The sequence below is a fragment of the Hippopotamus amphibius genome, chromosome 1 (assembly GCF_030028045.1).
Source record: "Hippopotamus amphibius kiboko isolate mHipAmp2 chromosome 1, mHipAmp2.hap2, whole genome shotgun sequence".
Taxonomy (NCBI): Eukaryota; Metazoa; Chordata; class Mammalia; order Artiodactyla; family Hippopotamidae; genus Hippopotamus; species Hippopotamus amphibius.
Genome location: NC_080186.1, coordinates 100,663,728 through 100,687,353, shown reverse-complemented (window position 1 = coordinate 100,687,353; position 23,626 = coordinate 100,663,728). Strand labels below are relative to the sequence as shown.

General features: G+C 33.7%; 1 protein-coding gene across 2 annotated transcripts in view; it reads right to left on the bottom strand.

The window, feature by feature from the left end:
- SYCP1 (synaptonemal complex protein 1) overlaps window positions 1-23,626 on the bottom strand; it is a 141,642-nt gene that overhangs the window by 75,017 nt on the left and 42,999 nt on the right. For both annotated transcript variants that reach the window (XM_057747262.1, XM_057747268.1), the window contains exons 12-15: window positions 21,983-22,077; window positions 21,103-21,287; window positions 19,817-19,884; window positions 10,857-10,918 (exon numbers count right to left, since the gene is read on the bottom strand). In XM_057747262.1, the coding sequence (XP_057603245.1) occupies window positions 10,857-10,918; window positions 19,817-19,884; window positions 21,103-21,287; window positions 21,983-22,077 (410 nt within the window). The remainder of the gene's footprint in view (window positions 1-10,856; window positions 10,919-19,816; window positions 19,885-21,102; window positions 21,288-21,982; window positions 22,078-23,626) is intronic.

The following is a 23,626-nucleotide window of genomic DNA, read 5'->3' as shown; positions in this document are numbered from 1 at the left end:
GACACATTCCTAGAAATATACAACCTGCCAAGACTTAGTCAAGAAGAAACAAACAATTGGAACAGACTGATCACTAAAAGCAAAATTGAATCTGTAATAAAACTTCCAGCAAACGAAAGTCCAGAGCAGGATAGCTTCACAGGATAATTCAACTGAACATATAAAGAAGAGCTAATACCTACCCTTTTCAAACTATTCCCCCAAATTGAAGAGGAAACACTCTCAAATTTGTTCCACAAAGCCACTATTACCCTAACACCAAAACCAGACAAAGACGCTACAATAAAAGAAAATATATTTGATGAATATAGATGCAAAAATCCTCAACAAAATATTAGCAAACCAAATTCAACAATACATAAATAGATCATGCACCATGACCACGCTGGATTTACTCCAGGACCACAAGGCTGGTTCAACATATGCAAATCAATCAATGCAATATACCACATTAACAGAAGGAAAGACAAAAAATCCCATGATCACTCCAACAGATGCAGAAAAAAACATTTGACAAAATTCAACATACATTAACAATAAAAACTCTCATCAAAGCTGGTATAGAGGAAACATATCTTAACATAATAACGGCCATTTATGAAAAACCTACACCCAAAATAATATTCAACAGTGAAAAGCTGAAAGACTTCCTGCCAAATTCAGGAACTAGACAAGGATGCCCACTCTCACTGCTTCTATTTAACATAGTATTAAAAGTCCTAGTCATAGCAATCAGACAAGAAGGAAAAAAAGTATCAAAATTGGAAGGAAAGAGGTAAAACTGTTACTCTTTGCAGATGACATGACACTCTATACAGAGTACCCTAAAGCCTCCACCCAAAAACTAATAGAACTAACAGATGAATTCAACAAGACTGCAGGATACAAGAATAAGATGTACTGAGGATGTTACCAGAAAACTACTTGAGCTCATCAATGAATTTGGTAAAGTTGCAAGACACAAAATTAATACACAGAAATCTGATGCATTTCTATATACTAATAAGAATATCAAAAAGAGAAAGTTAAAATTGCATCAGAAAAATAAAATTCCTAGGAATAACCTTAACCAAAAAGCTGAAAACTCTGCAAATTATAAAACGCTGATGAAGGAAATAGGAGATGATTCAAAGAAATGGCAAGATATCCTGTATTCTTAAATTGGAAGAATTAATATTATTAATATAGCCATACCACCCAAAGCAATCTACAGATTTAATACAATCCTTATGAAAATACCCATGACTTTTTTCACAGAACTAGAACAAGTAATCCTGAAATACATAAAGAACCACAAAAGACCATTAGTTGTCAAAGCAATCCTGAAAGAAAAGAACAAAGCTGGAGATATAATCCTCAGAGACTTCGGACTATACTACAAAGCTACAGTAATCAAAACAGTATGGTACTGGCACAAAACTGGACACAAAGATGAATGGAACAAAATAGCCCAGAAATAAATCCACACACCTATTGTCAATTAATCTACAACCAAAGGGACAATAATGTACAATGGAGAAAAGATAGTCTCTTTGGTGCTGGGAAAATTGGACAGCTACATGTAAAAGAATGAAATTAGAACATTCTTTAAAACCATATATAAAAATAACACAAAATGAATTAAAGACCTAAATGTAAGACTGGAAACCACAAAACTCCTAGAGGAAAACATAGGCACAACACTCTTTGACATATATCACAGCAATATTTTCTTGAATCAGTCTCTTAAGGCAAAAGAAAGAAAAGCAAAAATAAATAAATGGGACCCTATTAAACTTAAAAGTTTTTGCATGGTAAAGGAAACCATTAACAAAACAAAAAGACAACCTATAAAATAGGAGAAAATATTTGCAAATGATATGACTGTCAAGGAATTAATAGTCAAAATATACAAACAGCTCATACAACTCAATATCAAAAAAAAACCAATCCAATCAGAAAATGGACAGAAGAATTGTATAGACATTTTTTTGAAGAAGATATACAAATGGCTCAGAGGCACATGAAAAGATGCTCAACATCACTAATAATTAGAGAAATGCAAATCAAAACCACAACTAAACATCACCTTACACTTGTGAGAATGGCTATCATCAAAAAGTCTACAAATAACAAACACTGGAGAGGATGTGGAGAAAAGGGAACCCTGGTACACTGTTGGTGGGAATGTAAATTGGTGCAGCCACTATAGAAAACAGTATGGAGGTTTCTTTAAAAAACTAAAAACAGAATTACCATATGATGAAGAAATTACCATACAATGAAGCAATATGGTGATATGTACTGGGCACATATCCAAAAAAACTAACTAAAACACTAATTCAAAAAGATATATGCACCCCAATGTTCACACTGGGAGCACTATTTACAACAGCCAAGACATGGAAACACAGAAGCAACCCAAGTGCCCATCAACAGATTACTGGATTAAGATGTGTACACACACACACACACACACACACACACACACACACACACAATGGAATATTACTCAGCCATAAAAAAGAATGAAATTCTGCCATCTGCAGCAACATGGATAGACCTACAGAATATTATGCTTAGTAAAATAAGTCAGAGAGAAATACAAATACTATATGATATCATTTATATATGGAATCTAAAAAATAATACAAATGAATGTATATACAAAACAGAAACAGACTCACAGGCACAGAAAAAAAAAAACTTGTGGTTATCAAAGGGGAGAGGGAAGTGGGAGGGGCAAATTAGGGGTATGCAGTTAACAAATATAAACTACTATAAATAAAATAGATATGCAACAAGAATAAACTGTATAGCACATGGAATTACACCCAATATCTTGTGATAAACTATAACGGAATATAATCTTCAAAAACCCAAATCACTATGCTATACACCCAAAAATAACACAATGTTGTAAGTCAACTATACTTCAACCAAAAAAAAAAGAAGAAGAAGAAGAAAAAGAAAACTCTGACAGGTCTTACAAAAAACAAACCTGTTTAAACTTTGAAAACAGAACCAAAAACAATTAAAAACAGACAATAAGAACATACCTATCAATAATTACTTTAAATGACATGGACTAATGGATTAAATTCTCTCAAGAAAAGACACAGTATCTGAATGGACATAAAAACCAGATCCATACATATGCTGCTTACAAGAGACTCACTTCAGATCTAAAGACAGACTAAAAGTGAAGGGATGGAAAAAGGTATTCCATGCAAATGTAAATCAAAAGAAAGCCAAAGTAACAACACATATCAGAAAAAGTAAAACAAAGACTGTTACAAGAGACAAAGAAGGACATTACATACTGATCAAGCGATTAATCAAAAAGAAGATGTAATAATTATAAAGATATATGCACCCAACATAGAAGCACTTAAATAAATAATGCAAATATTAATAGACATAAAGGGAGTAATTGACAGTAACACAATAATAGGGAAATTTAACACCCCAATTACATCAATAGACAGATTATCCAGAGAGAAAATCAATAAAACACTGGCCTTAAATGACAAATAAGACCAAATGGACTCAATATATCTATATAGAACATTCCATCCAAAAACAGTAGAATATACATTCTTTTCAAGCATATATGGAACATTTTCCAGGATAGATCACATGCTAGGCCACAAAAAAAATCAGTAAATTTAAGAAAATTCAATTCATATCAAGCATCTTTTCTGACCACAACACTATATGACTAGAAATCAACTACAAAGAAGAAAATTACATGGAAAAAAAACTCCCAAACATGTGATTAAACAACATGCTACTAACAACCAATGGATCACTGAAGAAATCAAAGAAGAAATCAGAAAATACATGGTGCAAATGAAAATGAAAATACAACAATCCAAAATTTAAGGGATCAGGCAAAAGCAGTTCTAAGAGGGAGGTTTATAATGATACAAGTCTACCTCTCAGGAAATAAGAAAAATCTCAAATAACCTAACCTTATACCCAAAGGAAGCAGAAAAAGAACACACAAAACCGAAAGTTAGTAAAAAGAAGAAAATCATAAAAATCAGAACTAAATTTTTAAAAAGAGAGACCAAAAAAACAATAGAAAAGATCAATAAAACTGAGCTATTTGAAAAAATAGACAAAATTGATAAACTTTAGGAGACTCATCAAGAGAAAAACAGGGCCCAAATCAATAAAATCAGAAATAAAAAAGGAAAAAATACAACCAACACCACAGAAATACAAAGGATCATGAGAGATTACTATGAATAATTATACACCAATAAAACAGACAGCCTAGAAGAAAAGGGACCAATTCCTAGAAATGTACAATTTTCTAAGACTGAACCAGGAAAACATAGAAAGCATAAACAGATGAATTACCAGTAATGAAACTGAATCAGTAATTTAAAAAATTTCCAACAAACAAAAGTCCAGGACCAGATGGCTTCATAGGTGAATTCTACCAAACATTTAAACCAGAATTAATACCTATCCTTCTCAAACTATTCCAAAAAACTGCAGAGGGAGGAACTCTTCCAAACTAATTATGCCAGTATTATCCTATTAGCAAAACTAGTCAAAGATACCACAAAAAAAGAATACAGACCAATATTATTGATGAACTTAGATACAAAAATCCTCAGCAAAATATCAGCAAACCAAATTCAATAATACATTAAGAGGGTCATACATCACAATCAAGTGTGATTTACCCCAGAGATGCAAGATGGTTCAATATCTGCAAATCAATGTGATATACCACATGAACCAGTTGAAGAATCAAAATTATATGATCATTTCAATAGGTGCAGAAAAGGTTTTTGACAAAATTCAATATCCATTTATGTTAAAAACTCTCCAGAAAGTGGGTATAGAGGAAACATACCTGAACATAATAATGACCATATATGACAAGCCCACAGCTAACATCATACTCAATGGTCAAAAGTATTTCCTTTAAAATCATGAACAAGACAAGGATGCCATTCTCACTACTTCTAACACAGAACTGGAAATCCTAGCCATACCTATCGTACAAGAAAAAGAAATAAAAGGAACCCAAATTGGAAAGGAGGAAGTATAACTGCCAATGTTTGAAGATGACATGATACTATAAACAGAAAATCCTAAAGACACCACCAAAAAACTACTAGCACTCATCAATAAATTTGGTAAAGTTGCAGGATACAAAATTAATACACAGAAATCTGTTGCACTTCTATATACTAACAACAAACTATTAGAGAAATTAAGAAAACAATTCCATTTACAGTCACATCAAGAAGAATAAAATACCTAGGAATAACTCTAAGGAAGTAAAAACCTCTACTCGGAAAACTATAAGACACTGATGAAAGAAACTGAAAACAAACAAACAAAAAGAAGATGAAAAGATATATCGTGTTCATGGACTCAAAGAATTAACGTCATTAAAATGACCATACTACAATACCACCTTAGGCAATCTACAGATTCAATGCATTCCCTATCAAAATACCAATAGCATTTTTCATTGTATTACAATAATTCTAAAATTTGTATGAAACCACAAAAGACTCCAGACAGCCAAAACAATCTTGGGAAAGAAGACCAAACCGGAAGGTACCACGCGCCCTGATTTCAAATCATACTACAAAGCTAGAGTCATCAAAACAGTATGGTACTGGCACCAAAACAGACACACAAATCAATGAAACAGAACACAGACCCAGAAATAAGTTCACACTTACATAATGAATTAATCTACAACAAAAGAGGCAAGAAATACAATGGGGAAAAGACAACCTCTTTAATAAATGGTATTGGGAACACTGGACAGCTACATGCAAAAGAATCAAACTGGACTACTCTCTCACACCATGCACAAAAATAAACTCAAAATGGATTGAAGACTTAAATGCAAGGCCTGAAACCATAAAATTCCTAGGAGAAAACACATGCAGTATGCTATTTGACATCAGTCTTAGCAATATTTTCTTTAGATATGTTTCTTCAGGCAAGGGAAACAAAAGCAAAGTAAACAAATGGGACTACATCAAACTAAGATGCTTTTGCATAGCAAAGGAAACTATCAAGAAAATGAAAAGGCCACCTACTAAATGGGAGAAAATATTTGCAAATGATATATCCAAAAGGGGTTAATATCCACAATATACAAAGACACAAAGAACTCATATAACTCAACACCAAAAAAAAAAAAACCTAATTATAAAATGGGAAAAGGATCTGAAGAGAGATTTTTCCAAAGACATAAAGATGTCCAACAGACACACAAAAAGATGCTCATTACCACTAATTCTTAGGGAAATGCAAATCAAAACCACAATAAGAGGGACTTTCCTGGTGGTGCAGTGGTTAAGAATCCATTTGCCAATGCAGGGGACACGGGTTCGAGCCCTGGTCTGGGAAGATCCCACATGCCATGGAGCAACTAAGCCTGTGCACCACAACTACTGAGCCTGCACTCTAGAGCCCGCGAGCCACAACTATTGAGCCCACGTGCCACAACTACTGAAGCCGTGTGCCTAGAGCCTATGCTCTGCAACAAGAGAAGCCACCACAATAAGAAGCCTGTGCACCACAGCAAAGAGTAGCCTCCCATCTCTGCAACTAGAGAAAGCCCATGCACAGGAATGAAGACCCAACACAGCCAATAAATAAATAAATTTTTAAATAAATTTTTTTAAAAACCCACAATTTGATGCCACCTCACACCTGTCAGAATGGCTATTATCAAAAAGATAAGATATAACAAGTGTTGGTGAGGATGTGGAGGAAAGGGAACCATCATGTACTGTTGGTGGAAATGTAAATTGATGTAGCCATTATGGAGAAAACAGGATGGAGGTTTCTCAAAAAATTTAAAATGGAACTGCCATATGATCTAGCAATTTCATTTCTGAGACTTTATCTGAAGGAAACAAAAGCACTCATTCAAAAAGATATATGCACCCTTATGTTCACTGCAGCATCATTTACAGCAGCTAAGATATGGAAGCAATATAAATGCCCATCAATTGATGAACGGATAAAGAAGATATAAGAAAGACAGATAGATATATAACAGCCATAAAAAAATGAAATCTTCTCATTTGCAATAACAGAACACTACTCAGCCATAAAAAAATGAAATCTTGTCATTTGCAACAATATGGATGGACCTAGAGGGTATTATGTTGAAATAAGTCAGATAGAGAAAGGCAAATACTGTATGACTTCATTCATATGTGGAATCTAAAAAACAAAACAAATGAACAGACACAACAAAACAGAAACAGAGTTATTGGTACAGTGAAAAAACAGATGGTTGCCAGAGGGGAGAGGGGTAAGGGTAGGAAAGAAATAGGCAAGGGAGACCAAAAGGTACAAACTTCCAGTTCCAAAATAAAATAAATGAGTCACAGGAATGAAATGTACAGTGTGGGGAATATAGTCAATACCTATTTAATGCCTTTGTATGGTGACATATTATAACTAGACTTATCACACTGATCATTTTGAAATGTATAGAAATATCAAATCACTGGTGTGTAACAGGAACTAACATAGTGTTTTAGGTCAATTATACTTCAAAAACAAGCAAATTCATAAAACAGAGATCAGATTTATGGTTATGGGGAAGGGAGAGAATAAGAGGGGATGAGGAGTTGGATGAAGTCTGTCAAAAGGTACAAACTTCAGTTATAACATAAACAGTACTAGGGATGTAATGTACAATGTGATATAATTAACACTGCTGTATGTTACATATGAAAGTTATTAAGAGAGTAAATCTTAAAGAGTTCTTATCACAAGAAAAATTTTTTTCTATTTCTTTAATTTTGTATCTATATGAGATGATGGATATAAACTTATTGTGATGTATGTAAGTCAAATCATTATGCTATACACCTTAAACTACTACAGTGCTGTATGACAATTATATCTCAAGAAAGCTGAAAGAAAAAATAAAACAAAATATGATTACGTTCAAAAAATAAATACAGGGCTTCCCAGGTGGCGCAGTGGTTAAGAATCCGCCTGCCAATGCAGGGGACACAGGTTTGATCCCTGCTCCAGGAAGATCCCACATGCCACGGAGCAACTAAACCTGTGTGCCCAAAAAAAAAAAAAAAAACAAAAAACAAAAAAAAATAAATAAATACATTTTAAAAATAAAATTTATATGCAAAAGAATAATAAAGCGGGAGGAATCATACTACCCAAATCTAAGACTCACTATAAAGCTACAGTAAGCAAAACACTGCTGAATAGATAGACCACAAAAGTCATGAAACAGAAATAGCCCAGAAATAGACAAATATGGTCAACTGATTTTTTTATAAATGTGTGAAAGTAACTCAATAGAAAAAGGATAGTCTTGGGAATTCCCTGGCGGGCCAGTGGTTAGAACTCCACACTTTCACCGCTGAGAGCACTGGTTCAATCCCTGATCAGGGAATTAAGATCCTACAAGCCGCTTGGTGCAGCCAAAAAAATACATACATACATACATATATACGTACATCATACATAGGTACATACAGAATGAAAGAAAAGAAGAAAGGAAGGAAGGAAAGAAGGAAGGAGGGGAGAGAGAGAGAGAGAAAGGAAAGAAAGAAAGAAAGGAAGGAAGGAAGGAAGGAAGGAAGGAAGGAAGGAAGGAAGGAAGGAAGGAAGGAAGGAAGGAAGGAAAAGAAAAAGAAAGAAAGAAAGGGAAAAAGAAAGAGGAAGGTCTTTTCAACAAATGGTATTACAATGCTACATCAATCCAAAGTATTTAAATCTTAAATACCCCTCAAAACCATCCACTTTTTCCTCACTACTACCACCATCTCCCAGCCTAAGTTCTCTTCTCTGGCTCCTGTGATTATCAGCCTATTCTTAACTATTCTATCTTAATATTGTGTTCTCCGTACTGCAAACCAAATGAGCTTTTCAAAATGCAAATCTGACCAAGTCATTCCCTGCTGAAATTCTTTAGAGCTTCTCATTCCTCTTAGGATAAATACAAAATGCTGTTAATATGATTTAAAGGGCCGTGAATTAACAGGCTCCTACTACCTCTCTAGCTTCATTTTGTACCACACTCCATGTTGTATTCACCACACTCCTTCCTATCAAAGGACCTTTGCATGTAATATTTCCTCTACCTGATAAGCACTTCCCTTTCTTCTCTGAATTTCAGTTCAATCTATTTTTTCAAAAAAGCCTCTCCTAAATTCTCTAAATAGTTCAAATTCCTTTATTACACTATGAACTAATCCTTTATTTCCCTTAACACCACTGTATTATCACCTTTGAATGACTGCTTGTATTTAAGTGTGATTATTTCATGACTAGCTCCATGAAAACAGGATATGCATCCATTTGCTCCTCACTGCACCCCCAGAGTACGCCATAAAAGGAACTCAACAAATGTTAAATGAATAAATGTATTATCTTGTTCATCCCTCACAACCACCCTATGAGATATGTACAATTATTTCCCCCATTTCATAGATGGAAAACGAAGGCATCAAGAATTTAGGTAAACTGCTCTAGGTCATACAGATAAGAAGTAAAAAGCTAGATACCATCAAAGCATTATGATTCTAAGGACCAAGATATAATTATGCTCTATTGGCTGTTCAAATGTAACAGAACCTAAACCAATCTTTGTCCATACAGGAGTGTAAAAATAATACTTTAGTATTAATGCATTCAACAAATATTCATGAAGTGGTTACAAAGAGTCACTATGCTAAGTACTGAGGTTACAGGGCAAAGAGGACATAGGTTCTTAGCCCTTATTGGAGTGTTCCACTATTTACTGACCACCTACTATGCGCCATCTACTGTGCTAATAAGTAAAGGAGACTCTAAAGGGCGAATTAAGCTTTAAATAATTATACCAAAAATAAGTTAAATTTCATTTGTGATAAGTGCTATAAAGGAAAAATTCAGGGTGCTATAGGAACAAGCTACATAGAGACCTAAACTAGCTAAGAATGTCAAGAGAAAGTTCTAAAGAATTTATATTTAAGTCAGACTTGAAGTATAAGTTTACATTATCAAATCTGAAAGAAATGTAAATATTATTATTTACAAGAATTTGTGCAAAAGCAATTCACCGAAGAAAGGATAAGCATTTGGACATAGTGCTTCCCAAGAGATGGAAGAATTAGGAGTTGCAAAATCAGGTAGAGATGTGATTGGTTAAACCCAAAATCAAAGATCTGTAATCAAAAACAATATTGTCTTCTATAAGCAAAGGTTGGTAAACTACAGCCTCCAAGATAAAATCAGCCCACAATCTTCTTTTGTAGGCCCATTGAACTAAGAATGGTTCTTACATTTTTATAAGACTGTTAAAAATAAAAGAAGAAAAAAAAAAGAGAGAAAGGAGAAAATTAACATTCTGTATATAGCACCAAGCCTAAAACATTTACTATCTAGTCCTTTACAAAAAAAGTTTACCAACTCATGCTCTATACATTGTAATCAATTAAAACATAATGAAGTCTTATCCTAACAAATTCATTAAATATGATTCTACCTGAACACTAAACAAAGGTACTAAATATATATCATACATATCTTTCTCAAAATTGCAGCTTTGTAGCTCAAAGGTATCAAAGACACACCAAATTTACAATCAGCTACATAATATGCATATTTGATCTTACTTAAATGTACTATCAATACATGCTTAAATAACATAAACAGCTTCACCAAGACAGTTATCAAAATAAGCTATAAAAAATGATAGAGATAAGAAATGTGGCTTCACTAAAACCAAATGTACTTTTTTTATATTTTAGTTGAAAAACTACCATAAGACATCTATAGAATGAGAGTCTAAGTCACTGGATTTAACACTATTTTGAAAAATAATTGCTACATATTAATAAGAGAAAGCAGATACTTACCAAGATTTTTTTCAACTCTTCAAGTTCTACTTCTTTGTTATTTTTAAGCTTAGTCATCTCTTCTAAAAAAATCAAAAGAATATAAATACGTTAAAAGCTGGATTAAAAAAATAGGAAAGGAGAGACAAGAAAAAAAGAATACCATTTGAAAGGGAAAAACCAAAACATGTGTTAATGCAACTGGAACACTGTAAAGCATAGAGGAAGTCCAAATGGAACTATGCAAAATAATAATGGAAAAACATTAATAGTACTGCTTCAATAAAACTAATTCCACAACCAAATGAGCCCAAAGTTTACTAAACAAAATAAGCAACGGATCTACATAAAATTAAGTCACACAGCATATGCCTTTACCTTCAACCCTTCAACTCACCACTATCTAAACATCTGGCTTTTAATCTTTACTCCAAACTTAAAAGGAGAAGTAATTCACTCTTCTCAAGCTAACTCTGGCCATTGTTCCGGATCTCAACATTCCCACCTCCTCTAAAACCTCAGTTGCTGTATTACTAATATACATTGACTCTCTGTAGAGGAAACTTTAATTTCCCCATATCCCATCTAATTATCTATTTGAATACAAAGCAGAAAGGTCTGATTCACCTTTCTGCCTTTTTCATACTATTGTCAAATTTGTTTTGTAGCCAAATTCCCATTTATCTATACATTTTTCTTAATCCCATGCAAAACTAATGCCTATCTCTATTAATGAGATTATGATCTCAAAGATCACCACTAACCATTTTGTGGTGCAATTCTCAGTCCTTATCATTGTGGAGCTTTTTTCCTTTTATACTTCTAAGAATTCAACATCATGCTAATGAATTCAAGTCTCCCCCCAGTTCAAACCTCCCGCTTTTCTCTTTCTTACATTTTTGTAAGAACTTCCCAAATGATGTCTAGCTGTCACTTAAAATTTTATGATACCTGAAACACTGTCCTTTCTCACTGTTAAGGGTTATTAATTATTGGAGATATAATAGATTGACTGAAAATCTCCCAGGCTCTGTACATTAAAAACAAAAAACTTGTAATAACTGCCCAAAGTCTCTAAGAAAAATCTGCAAAATATGAAATGCTAATATAGAGTCTAAAAGAAAAACCTGTCATGTGCAAACCTTATGTAAACACAAAGTTTCATTTTAGGTAAAAATAGTTAGTTTTTTAAAACTCAAGGATTGTTAAAGATAGTGGACTGATTGGGACTTCCCTGGTGGTCTGGTGGGTTAGACTCTGCACTCCAAATGCACGGGGCCCAGGTTCAATCCCTGGTCTGGGAACTAGATCCCACATGCATGTTGCAACTAAGTCTACACATTGCATCTAAAAGTTCCCGCATGCTATAACTAAGACCCACTGAAACCGAAATAAATAAATAAATAAATACTTTTTAATAAAAATAAAGATAGTGGACTGTGTATGTATGTGTCGACACTCTCTCTCACCCCTCAATCCCAGAAATTTTTTTTTAAAGTGTATATATATATATATATATATATATACACACACACGTGTGTGTGTATAAACATTAACAAATCCAGACAGTCTAACATTAACATTACATTAAAGAATCTAACAAAACATTAAAGAATCCTCAGGGAGTGAGGGGGGAGAACCCACATTAATTCAATAAAGCTATGTGAACAACTATACCAAGTGACCACACTCCCCACAACACAGCCCACCTCAGGTTAAATCAAGGATTTTGGGAATTAGAGCCAAAGGGACATGCACTGCCCCTAATAGCTCATAAACTCTAAGCAACATAAGCATTCCCTATAACCAAAAGATAAGCTACCAAGCCCACCCTTCCTTTACAGCACCTTCCATCTCTCCCCATAATCAGAAGAATCAGATTGCAACACACAGGTGGGTGAATATGGATTCTCAAATACTTAGATGAGTAAACAATCAAGAATTGACAATTGGTGAAGGAAAGCAAAACTATGAAAGAGAGATACCAAATTCAATTAAAAGAACTAAAATAAAATCCAAGGAGAAAAAATAAACAGAAGTAGATATTTGGCTAAGTATAGTTATGCTCCAACCATGAAATAAATTACCTACAGCTCTTAGAAATTTAAAATTAGACAACTAAGATTTTTTAAATAGCAAAATAAACATATCTAAACATTGAATTATTAGGGGGATGCAAAAAAATTTTTTTCCCAAGTTCTGCAGAAAATGAACTGGAAGGTAGAACGTGCAAGGGAAAAACTTTAACACGTGAAAGATAGATCCAGAATTTGCAAAATCCACTTGTCAGGACTGACAGAGAGAAAGGGAGAGAAAGAAAGAAAGAAAGAAAGGGAGATGAAGAAGGAGTGAGAGAACAACAACACAGAAGAGAAAAAAAAAAGGAAAGAAAATTTTTCAGTGCTGAAGACAGACAAAATGTCCTCAGATTAAAGGACTCACCAAATGCTAGAAGTGTGATATGATTCTATTTTTTAAAAGATATTCTTCAATTTTGTTTATCTTCGAATAGATAAACAAAATTGATAAACCATTAGCCAGACTCATGAGGAAAAAAACGGAGAAGATGCAAATCAACAGAATTAGAAATGAAAAAGGAGAAGTAACAACGGACACCTCAGAAATACAAAAGATCATGAGAGACTACTACAAGCAACTATATGTCAATAAATTGGATAACCTGGAAGAAATGGATAAATTCTTAGAAAAATACAATCTTCTAAGACTTAACCAGGAAGAAATAGAAACTATGAACAGACCAATCACAAGTACAGAAATTTAGGCAGTGATTAAAAATCTTCCAACAAACAAAAGCCCAGGGCCAGATGGATTCACTGGCAAATTCTGTCAAACATTTCAAGAAGAGCTAACACCTATCCTTCTCAAACTCTTCCAAAATATTGCAGAAGGAGGAACGCTCCCAAACTCATTCTACGAGGCCACCATCACCCTGATACCAAAACCAGGCAAAGATGCCACAAAAAAAGAAAATTACAGGCCAATATCACTGATGAATATAGATGCAAAAATCCTCAACAAAATACTAGCTAACAGAATCCAACAGCACATTAAAAAAATCATACAACATGATCGAGTGGGGTTTATCCCTGGGATGCAAGGATTCTTCAATATATACAAATCAATCAACGTGATACATCATATCAACAAACTGAAGGATAAAAACCATATGATCATCTCAATAGATGCAGAAAAAGCTTTTGACAAAATTCAACATCCATTTATGATAAAAGCTCTCCAGAAAATGGGCATAGAAGGAAACTACCTCAACATAACAAAAACCATATATGAGAAACCAAAAGCCAACATCATTCTAAATGGGGAAAAACTGAAAGAATCCCCTCTTAGAAAAGGAACAAGACAAGGGTGTCCACTCTCACCATTATTATTCAACATAGTTTTGGAAGTTTTAGCCACAGGAATCAGAGAAGAAAAAGAAATCAAAGGAATCCAAACTGGAAAAGAAGTAAAATTGTCCCTCTTTGCAGATGACATGATATTATACATAGAAAACCCGAAAGACTCTACCAGAAAACTGCTAGCACTAATCGATGAATTTAGTAAAGTAGCAGGATATAAAATTAATGCACAGAAATCTCTTGTATTCGCATACACTAACAACAGAAGAGCAGAAAGAGAAATTAAGGAAACTCTCCCATTCACCATTGCAACCAAAAGAATAAAATACCTAGGAATAAACCTGCCTAAGGAGGCAAAGGATCTGTATGCAGAAAACTTTAAGACACTGATGAAAGAAATCAAAGACGACACAAACAGATGGAGGGACGTATCATGTTCCTGGACTGGAAGAATCAACATTGTGAAAATGATTGTCCTACCCAAAGCAATTTACAGATTCAACGCAATCCCTATCAAATTACCAATGGCATTTTTCACAGAACTAGAACAAGAAATCTTACAATGTGTATGGAAACACAAAAGACCCCGAATAGCCAAAGCAATCTTGAGAAGGAAAAATGGAGTCAGTGGAATCAGGCTTCCTGACTTCAAACTATACCACAAGGCCATAGTGATCAAGACAGTATGGTACTGGCACAAAAACAGAAAGGAAGATCAATGGAATAGAATAGAGAACTCAGAGGTAAACCCAGGCACATATGGGCACCTTATCTTTGACAAAGGAGGCACGAATATACAGTGGAAAAAAGACAGCCTCTTCAATAAGCGGTGCTGGCAAAATTGGACAGCAACGTGTAAAAGAATAAATTAGAACACTTCCTAACACCATACACAAAAATAAACTCCAAATGGATTAAAGATCTACATGTAAGGCCAGACACTATAAAACTCCTAAAGGAAAACCTAGGCAGAACACTCTATGACATCCATCAAAGCAACATCCTTTTGGACCCACCTCCTAGAAGCATGGAAATAAAATCAAGAATAAACAAATGGGACCTCATGAAACTTAAAAGCTTTTGCACAGCGAAAGAAACCATAAACAAGACAAGAAGACAACCCTCAGAATGGGAGAAAATACTTGCCTATGAAACAACGGACACAGGATTAACCTTCAAAATATACAAGCAGCTCATGCAGCTTAATACCAAAAAAGCAAATAATCCAATCCACAAATGGGTGGAAGACCTAAATAGACATTTCTCCAAAGAAGACATACAGATGGCCAACAAGCACATGAAAAGATGCTCAAAATCACTAATCATCAGAGAAATGCAAGTCAAAGCCACAATGAGGTATCACCTCACACCAGTCAGAATGGCCATCATCAAAACATCTGGAAACAACAAATGTTGGAGAGGGTGTGGGGAAAAGGGAACTCTCCTGAACTGTTGGTGGGAATGTAAGTTGGTACAGTCACTATTGAAAACAGTTTGGAGGTTCCTTAAAAAACTACAAATAGAACTACCATATGATCCAGTCATCCCACTACTGGGCATATACCCAGAGAAAACCATAATCCAAAAAGAAACATAATGTTCATTGCAGCACTATTTACAATAGCCAGGACATGGAAGCAACCTAAATGCCCATCAACAAATGAATGGATAAAGAAGATGTGGCATATATATATATATATATACAATGGAATATTACTCAGCTATAAAAAGGAATGAGATGGAGCTATATGTAATGAGGTGGATAGAGCTAGAGTCTGTCATACAGAGTGAAGTAAGCCAGAAAGAGAAAGACAAATATTGTATGCTAACTCATATATACGGAATCTTAAAAAAAAAATGGTACTGATGAACCCAGTGACAAGACAAGAATAAGGATGCAGATGCAGAGAATGGACTGGAGGACTCGAGGTTTGGGGGGGCAGGGGGTGAAGGGGAAGCTGGGACAAAGTGAGAGAGTAGCAAAGACATATATATACTACCAACTGTAAACTAGATAGCCAGTGGGAAGTGGCTGTATAATAAAGGGAGATCAACTTGATGATGGATGATGCCTTAGAGGGCCGGGATGGGGAGGGTGGGGGAGAGTCGAGGGAGGGAGGGAATACGGGGATATGTATATAAATACAGCTGATTGACCTTAGTATACCTCAAAAAAAAAAAAAAAGACATTCTTTCGTAGCCATATCTTTCAAATAGCCCCCAATATGACTTCTCCACTTCTCTTCCTCACTATCAACACTCCCCACCTGCATCAAATTTATCTTCCATACAGAAGTTACAGTAATCCTTTAAAAATGTAAATAAGATCATGTCATTCCTCTAATAAAATCTTTCAATAGTGTTCCTTTGCCATCAGAATAAAATCAAAATTCCTTTCCTTGGCCCTACCTGATTTGGTCCTTATCACCCCATACTCACTTCATTCCCCTTTCTATGTTGCTTCTTACATTCAGTCACAAAGGTTTTCATTCAGTCACATGAATTAACCAAGCTCCTTCACACCTCAGGGCATTTCTACATGCTTTTCCTTCTGACTGAAAAGCTCTCTCCAACTCACACGCTTTACCCTAACTAAATCTCACTTATTTAGGTCTCAGTTTAAGGCCATCCTTGATCATCAAATCTAACTTAGGCCTTATTATTTTCTTATATTTTGTCATTTTCATTTCCTTCATAGCACTTATCCCAATTTGTAATTAAATATTTATTTGTAATTATTCATTTTATGTGTCTCCAAGTACAGTGCAAAAGCTCATGAGAACAAAGACCATGTCTGTTATGTTCCTAATTATATATCCAAAGCTAAATGAGAACCATCTAAGTCTAATTTCAATAGTTATTGTAGCATCTAATAACCAAAGAAGAAGTGATAGAAAAAACTAGAGGGAGAATCTGTTACATAACCAGAGTGAAAACAAACGTGGATACAGATATATAAAAAGGACCACAGGAGTAAAACCTGTTTAGAGCTACATTAGACTGAATTGGAGATGTGAGACATATGAAGAAGCAAAGAAAACTGTACCAACTAAAGAAACTGAGAAAAAATTATTTGACGAAGATTCTGTATTTACAGTCGTCTTACTTGGTATGCACTACATCATTCTTTAAATGAACCATAAGAGACAGCTGATATTTAGAGTCTGAACTTAGGCAATTAGATGGCTCTTAAATCGGCACCACAGAATAGTCAGATTTCTATTTTTAAAGGAACATGCTAGCGCAAGTGCAGAGAATGAACAAAAGATAGACAAGAGTGGAAACAAAAAGATTGATTCTAAAGATACTGCAATTAGTTCTGGTCAGAGATATCTGGTCCCAACCTAATGCCAAGATATAAGTGGTAGAGCAGGCTGTATCTGAGAACTGCACAGAATAAAGGTGGTCTTAGGATAGGTCAATGATTGAGACTCCTGAGGGGACACTGGAGGCATACACTAACCAAGATGTAATCCTAAGAAAATATCATTAAGGAAGAATGCAAAGTATAGCCAGGAAACAATGCAGTAAGAATGAGGGCTATTGCAGTAAGAAAGAAGGTTATGAATGAAGGCCAAAGCAAATAGAAGCCTAGTAAACACAAAAAGGGATGAACAAAAATGGGTACAAATGAGGGTAATCTGAAGCATGGTTTGATGATTCACCTGCCAAATACAATTTGTATTCTATTATGTTATACCCATGCATCCCTCTACTAGGCTAAGAGAATGTGCTTGAAACTCTAAAAACCAGGAGAGAGGAAATGAGGATTTGAACTGTTCTAGGTCTGTAGAGATGAAGAAAAGGGGGAAAATTCAAAAGATATTTAAGAGTTAGAAACTCTTAAATTAGATTTTAAGAACTAGATATTGAGTTAGAAACAACAGCATTAGATAATCAATTACAAGTGAAAGGTAAGGGAGAAAGAAGATTTTTTTGGTTTTGAGAACTATACTGTTAACCAAAGAAGGAAATAAACTAATGTTGAATATTTACACATTATTAATGATACTCTCTTAAACATAATACTTTGCACATTCCATCATTCTCTACAACTACTCAAAGCCTTTCTATACCTTAAAGTCTACTTTTTTTTTAATCTACCTCTTCTATAAAGCCTTTTCCAACTCTGCAGTCCACACTGATATCTTGTTATCAGCATTAACACATTTCCATCAATAAGGAATCTGTGAGCATTTACCCCAAATATATACATATGTATACAATACAAATATATATTTATATTTTATAAATTTATATAAGATAAATTTATATAAAATATGTATATTATATTACTCATTATAAAACATATATAAAGCATAAAAAATAAATAGAAATAGAAGTTCTAATATTCCCTTCTCTTATCTTAAATAGAATTCTCACCCACTCCTTTAATTTTTGAAAATTGGTTCTTAATGATTTTGAGTCCAAACTTTCTCCCACAATAACTAGAGATTTCTCAAGAACATGGTATTTTACTTCTTGTATGTTTCCACAGCACTTAAGATAATGCTAAGAAACACATACAGAACTATTTCACAGTTTCAGAATTCCTTATCCAAACCTCATAATATATTGCTCTACTAAGAGAAAAATCACATTATGCATTTGACCTTTTAATATGACAATAACAGTCACTTATATTCAATATCAGATTGAATTATTCCTTAGTCTACAACATTCAATTGACCAATTCTAAAGAACATAGGTATATGCAGTGATTTAAAACAGTACGTTATGCTCTTAAGGAAGATTTAAAAATTGGATGAAAAATGCATTTAGAATCATTCTAATATAAAATAATGCTATTACCATTGGATAGTACAATTTTGGATGTTCAAAACTGTTAGTCTAGTCTATAGTGGAAAATTAAGCATTGCAAAAGGAAAAGCATTAACAGGGTTTCAAAGTTCAACCAAACAGCCTAACTGGCACTATTACTTACAATTATTTTAATTATATAAGCATGCAAAGTTAATCATAAATATTACAGAAAGTTACAGCGATTTCTAGAAAAATCCCTGACAATTATTTATAAAAATAATTTTTTTCACCAAAATTCGAAAAAAAATGTTTATATATGCTTATAATCCTCCAGAATTGTAGATATGAAGCTTTGTAAATACAAAGCATAGAGTTATTAGAATTAGCTAACTAAATGGTCATAAAGTCACAAAATAATAAACTTTCCTGTCTTTTGGCCATGAAAGTTGGGTATTAACAATGCCACATGATAAAATAAGGTCACATTTTCCTGTAAATAGTTCATAATCCAACATGACTAATCAATGAAATTTCAAAATTCAATGAAAATATAACAGACATTTCCCACTAAGAATTATTATTAAGGCCTCTGAATCCTAAAATAAGAAAAAAAGACTACAAAAACATCTCTTAGGCTCCTTACACTTCCAGATATCTATGAGCTGCATAATGAAACTGAATAGTCTTTCTTAAGATTTAAATTTTCTATCTCTGAAAAATCAAATTAAAAGTTATCAAATAATCACTATTGGTAAATGACAGGAGAAACTATATTCTATTCTGAAATAATGTTGATGGTTTTATAACTATCATGTATATATGTTATGCTCTAAAACTTACCCAGATCACTTGATTTCTTCTGAAGCTCCATGGTAAGTCCTTTCAATTGATCTTCATTTTTTTCCAACCTTGTAAAATATATTAGTTCACAATGTAAAATATTCATTTAGTCAGAATTAATCTAGTAACTAAAACTGGTGCAATTTAGCAACAATATAGCTTATCATAGATTCACTCATTCAATTATTACACATTTCTTGACAACTTAGTTTGTGCCAGATAGTGTAACATTTCAAAACAAGATATTACTATTATACATACATAGTTGTATATTAATTACATCTACATAAAACCTCAAAGCTTACTGTCATGATTTATCTCTTAGCTATTGATGATAATCAAATTAATACAACCTAGAACTTTGAATGAAATTGAGTATATAACTACTATCATGCTGAATTCTGCCTTAGGAACACTATAAATATGAGAATTACACTATTCACTTAACTCCGCTGACTTTCCATTTCCTCATCTATAAAACTGAGGTAATTGAAACAGATCACATACAAGGTCACTTAAAATTTGAAAATCACCTGGTTAGGTCAATTAAGAATATATAAGATTAGCTGAGCTAGAATATCTAGTTTTCCTTCTTTCACCATACACAAGAAGTAGAGAAGAAACTCTACTCGGCCCAGGTCCTGACTTCAGAGAGAAGCTTGTTCCTCTCTCATCTGCCACACTTAACCAACCCTTATGCTAATGGGACAAAAATAATTACCTAGGCCTCATAACACAACTTTATATAAACGTTTCCTTAATACACAGTAGTGAAAAACAGAGGAAGCATTTAACTCAAGTTTCAAAGAAACTATTTAGATGAAATGCAAATGAGTATTTTATATATACCTAACCATATTCATTAATCCACTGATTTATTAAAAATGTTTGAGTACCTACTCTGTACCAGGCTAGTTGCTATATTTATAAATCAGAAAGAAGGTTACAGACTCCAGTAAAACAAACAACCTAGGAAGTTACTTCTATATAACTCACAGTTTAATTAAATATGTCATTTCACTGCATCAGCCCTTATGAGCTTTTCTGTATTGCTTAACGCTATGAAAAGCATGCATGGGAACTATCCTAGAGGATACTTGCTATCTTTTCCTGGGATACCTGCCTACCCAATACAAACTCTTAAAATGTGTTACCACTTTACATATAAAAAAGAGACTTGGTTATAGTTGTTACAGGAATTGTAAGTCAGTTGACAATAAACAGAAAATGGCACTGACTGTTAGAAGTAAATTTTTTTTATTCAGCTAAATAAGAAGTATTTTTACCTTTGCTTTTCTGTTGTCAATAATTCTTTCAAGTTGCAGATAGTAGTTTTAAGTTCAGTAATCACAAATGAATGGGCAGCTTTAGCTTTATTAAATTCCTCCATTTGAGCTTCTTTTTCTCTAGTGAGCTGATATATTTTTGTTGTTGCTATCTGTAAATCTTCCTCTAAAGCCTTTTGAGTACTCTAAACGAAATAAAGTATAAACAAAAGCTATGAACCAAGGGCCTTAAGAAAAAAAAGCTGAATTCATCTGCTTTCTGTAATTCACTGCCTCTCCCTCCCTCTCTTCTTATCCTCTCACCCCTCCTCTACTCCACTCTGGCCAATCTGGAGTGCCCTACCCACTACTCTTTTTTTTTTTTTAATTTTTATTTATTTATTATTTTTTTGGGGGGTACACCAAGTTCAATCATCTGTTCAATACACATATCCCCATCCTCCCTCCCTCCCTCGACTCCCCCCCACCCTCCCCATCCCAGTCCTCTAAGGCATCATCCATCCTCGAGTTGAACTCCCTTTGTTATACACCTAACCACTACTCTTATTTCAATTCACCATTCCTCTAAAGCCCACCTATACTCCCAACCTCTCCATGGAGTCTTCCTAAGCAATCCAGCCCATAGTGTTCTTTCAATTCTTAGAAATATTGTAGAATTTTCACCTGAATCATGTTGGTACCTAGCATAGTCTTGTATTTTAGTTATACTTTTGATGTGTTTTTATCAAATATCTCTAAACTATAAGTATTTGTAGACAGAGACTGTATCTTCTCTATCTGAAGCTTCAGGTCCTTGTACATATATTAGCATTCAATAAATATTTGTTGACTGACTGATGGTGTGAAAATCATCACACACTAGTCAGTTTTTAAATCATACCACACTTCTTTGCAAAGACATTTTAATATCCTCCAGTTCTGATGTCAAATGATCCTGCTTCTCATTTGATTCTTTTAAGTTTTCATTCTGTAATTCTAAAAGAGAAAGTTGTAGATAGGTAGTACTTGATAGAAAATACATACCAAGAAAACAAATTGTTTGTAACAATTACTTTTTCCTCTATTACATACTCCAAAATGAGGGAGAATTACACAAATACAGATGCACTGACATTGGTCCTCATCAACTTTTATTAACCTTTCAAGATTGTTATTGCCCAAGCACTCAAAGGTGAATGAATATATAGGGACTTTGGTGCTATATTTTTAGTAATAGTTAAGCATTGGAAACAACCTAAATATCCAAAAGGAGACAGATTAAATTATGGTGATACAACGGTATACCATGTAACCACTGTAAATGATGATATAGATGTTTATTTACTACTAATTTGAATATTCATAAAATATAGAATAAAAAGGGCAACTTAAAAACAGTATTTATATAAATAGTACATGTGAAAGGAGAGAACACACATAAAAATCTCAAAAGTAATTTATCTCCTAATGATGAAATTATTCATGATTTTACTTTCATTATTCCCTATCTTGGTTTTTATATTTTTCTAAATTATTGCATTTACTTATTTAAATATTATGAAAAAAGCTACTGACTCCACTTGATAGCTAAATATTTACTAAATCCTAAGTGCCAGGTGCTAGTTTATATGCTTTGTATGTGTGCATTCACTATTTTAAACCTCATAAAAACACTAAGGGAAAAAAGTTCATGCCCTTCTCTGGGTTCAAATTACTCTATTTCCTTTTACTAGCTACCTACACTTGGGCATGATACTTAACCAATCTCTCTCTACTTTTCCCACATGGAAAATGATAGTTATTCATATCTTGAAGAGTTCCTGTTAGGATTACACATAATAATGCAACTTAAAACGTTTAACCAGTGTCTAGCATATAGTTAACAAATGTTAAATACTACTATGATGATGGTAATGATGATATAGTGTATACAGAAACTGGACCTTAAAATTCAAGGTATTTACAGTACAACTGGGCAGGCAGACAAATACTCAAAGTAAGTGCTAACGGGTACTCATTAGAAATTCTGGGAATATATCAATACATAGAGGGGGCACCTAAGCCTAATAGGACCAGTAAGAGGTAAGAGGAGACAGGCATAGAGAGGGAAAGTTCCAGAAAGTGACAGCTGAGTTGAAACATTTGAAAGCCAGTAACAATTAACAAGAGTAATGGGAGTTGTGGGAAAATCACAAGAGATGTGAAAGAGCATATACAAAGACAAAAATGGAAGAAATAGTATGACACATTCTGAAGTCTAAAGGAAATATATTTCAATAGCATGAAACAAAGTACAAGGGAGAAATAATGGCAGATATGATTGGGAAAATAATAAAGACAAAATCATAACAGGATTTATATAACTTGCTCCTAAGGTGTAAACTTCCTAAGTCATGAAAAACAATGAAGGATGTTAAGCAACAGAATAATGTTTCAGGTTTATATTTTTTTAAAATTCCAATCTCAAAATCCACGTAGAAATGAAGGAGTTACTACTCCAACTCTAGAAAAAAATAGGAAAAGTAGATCTGGAAAGAGGGAAATG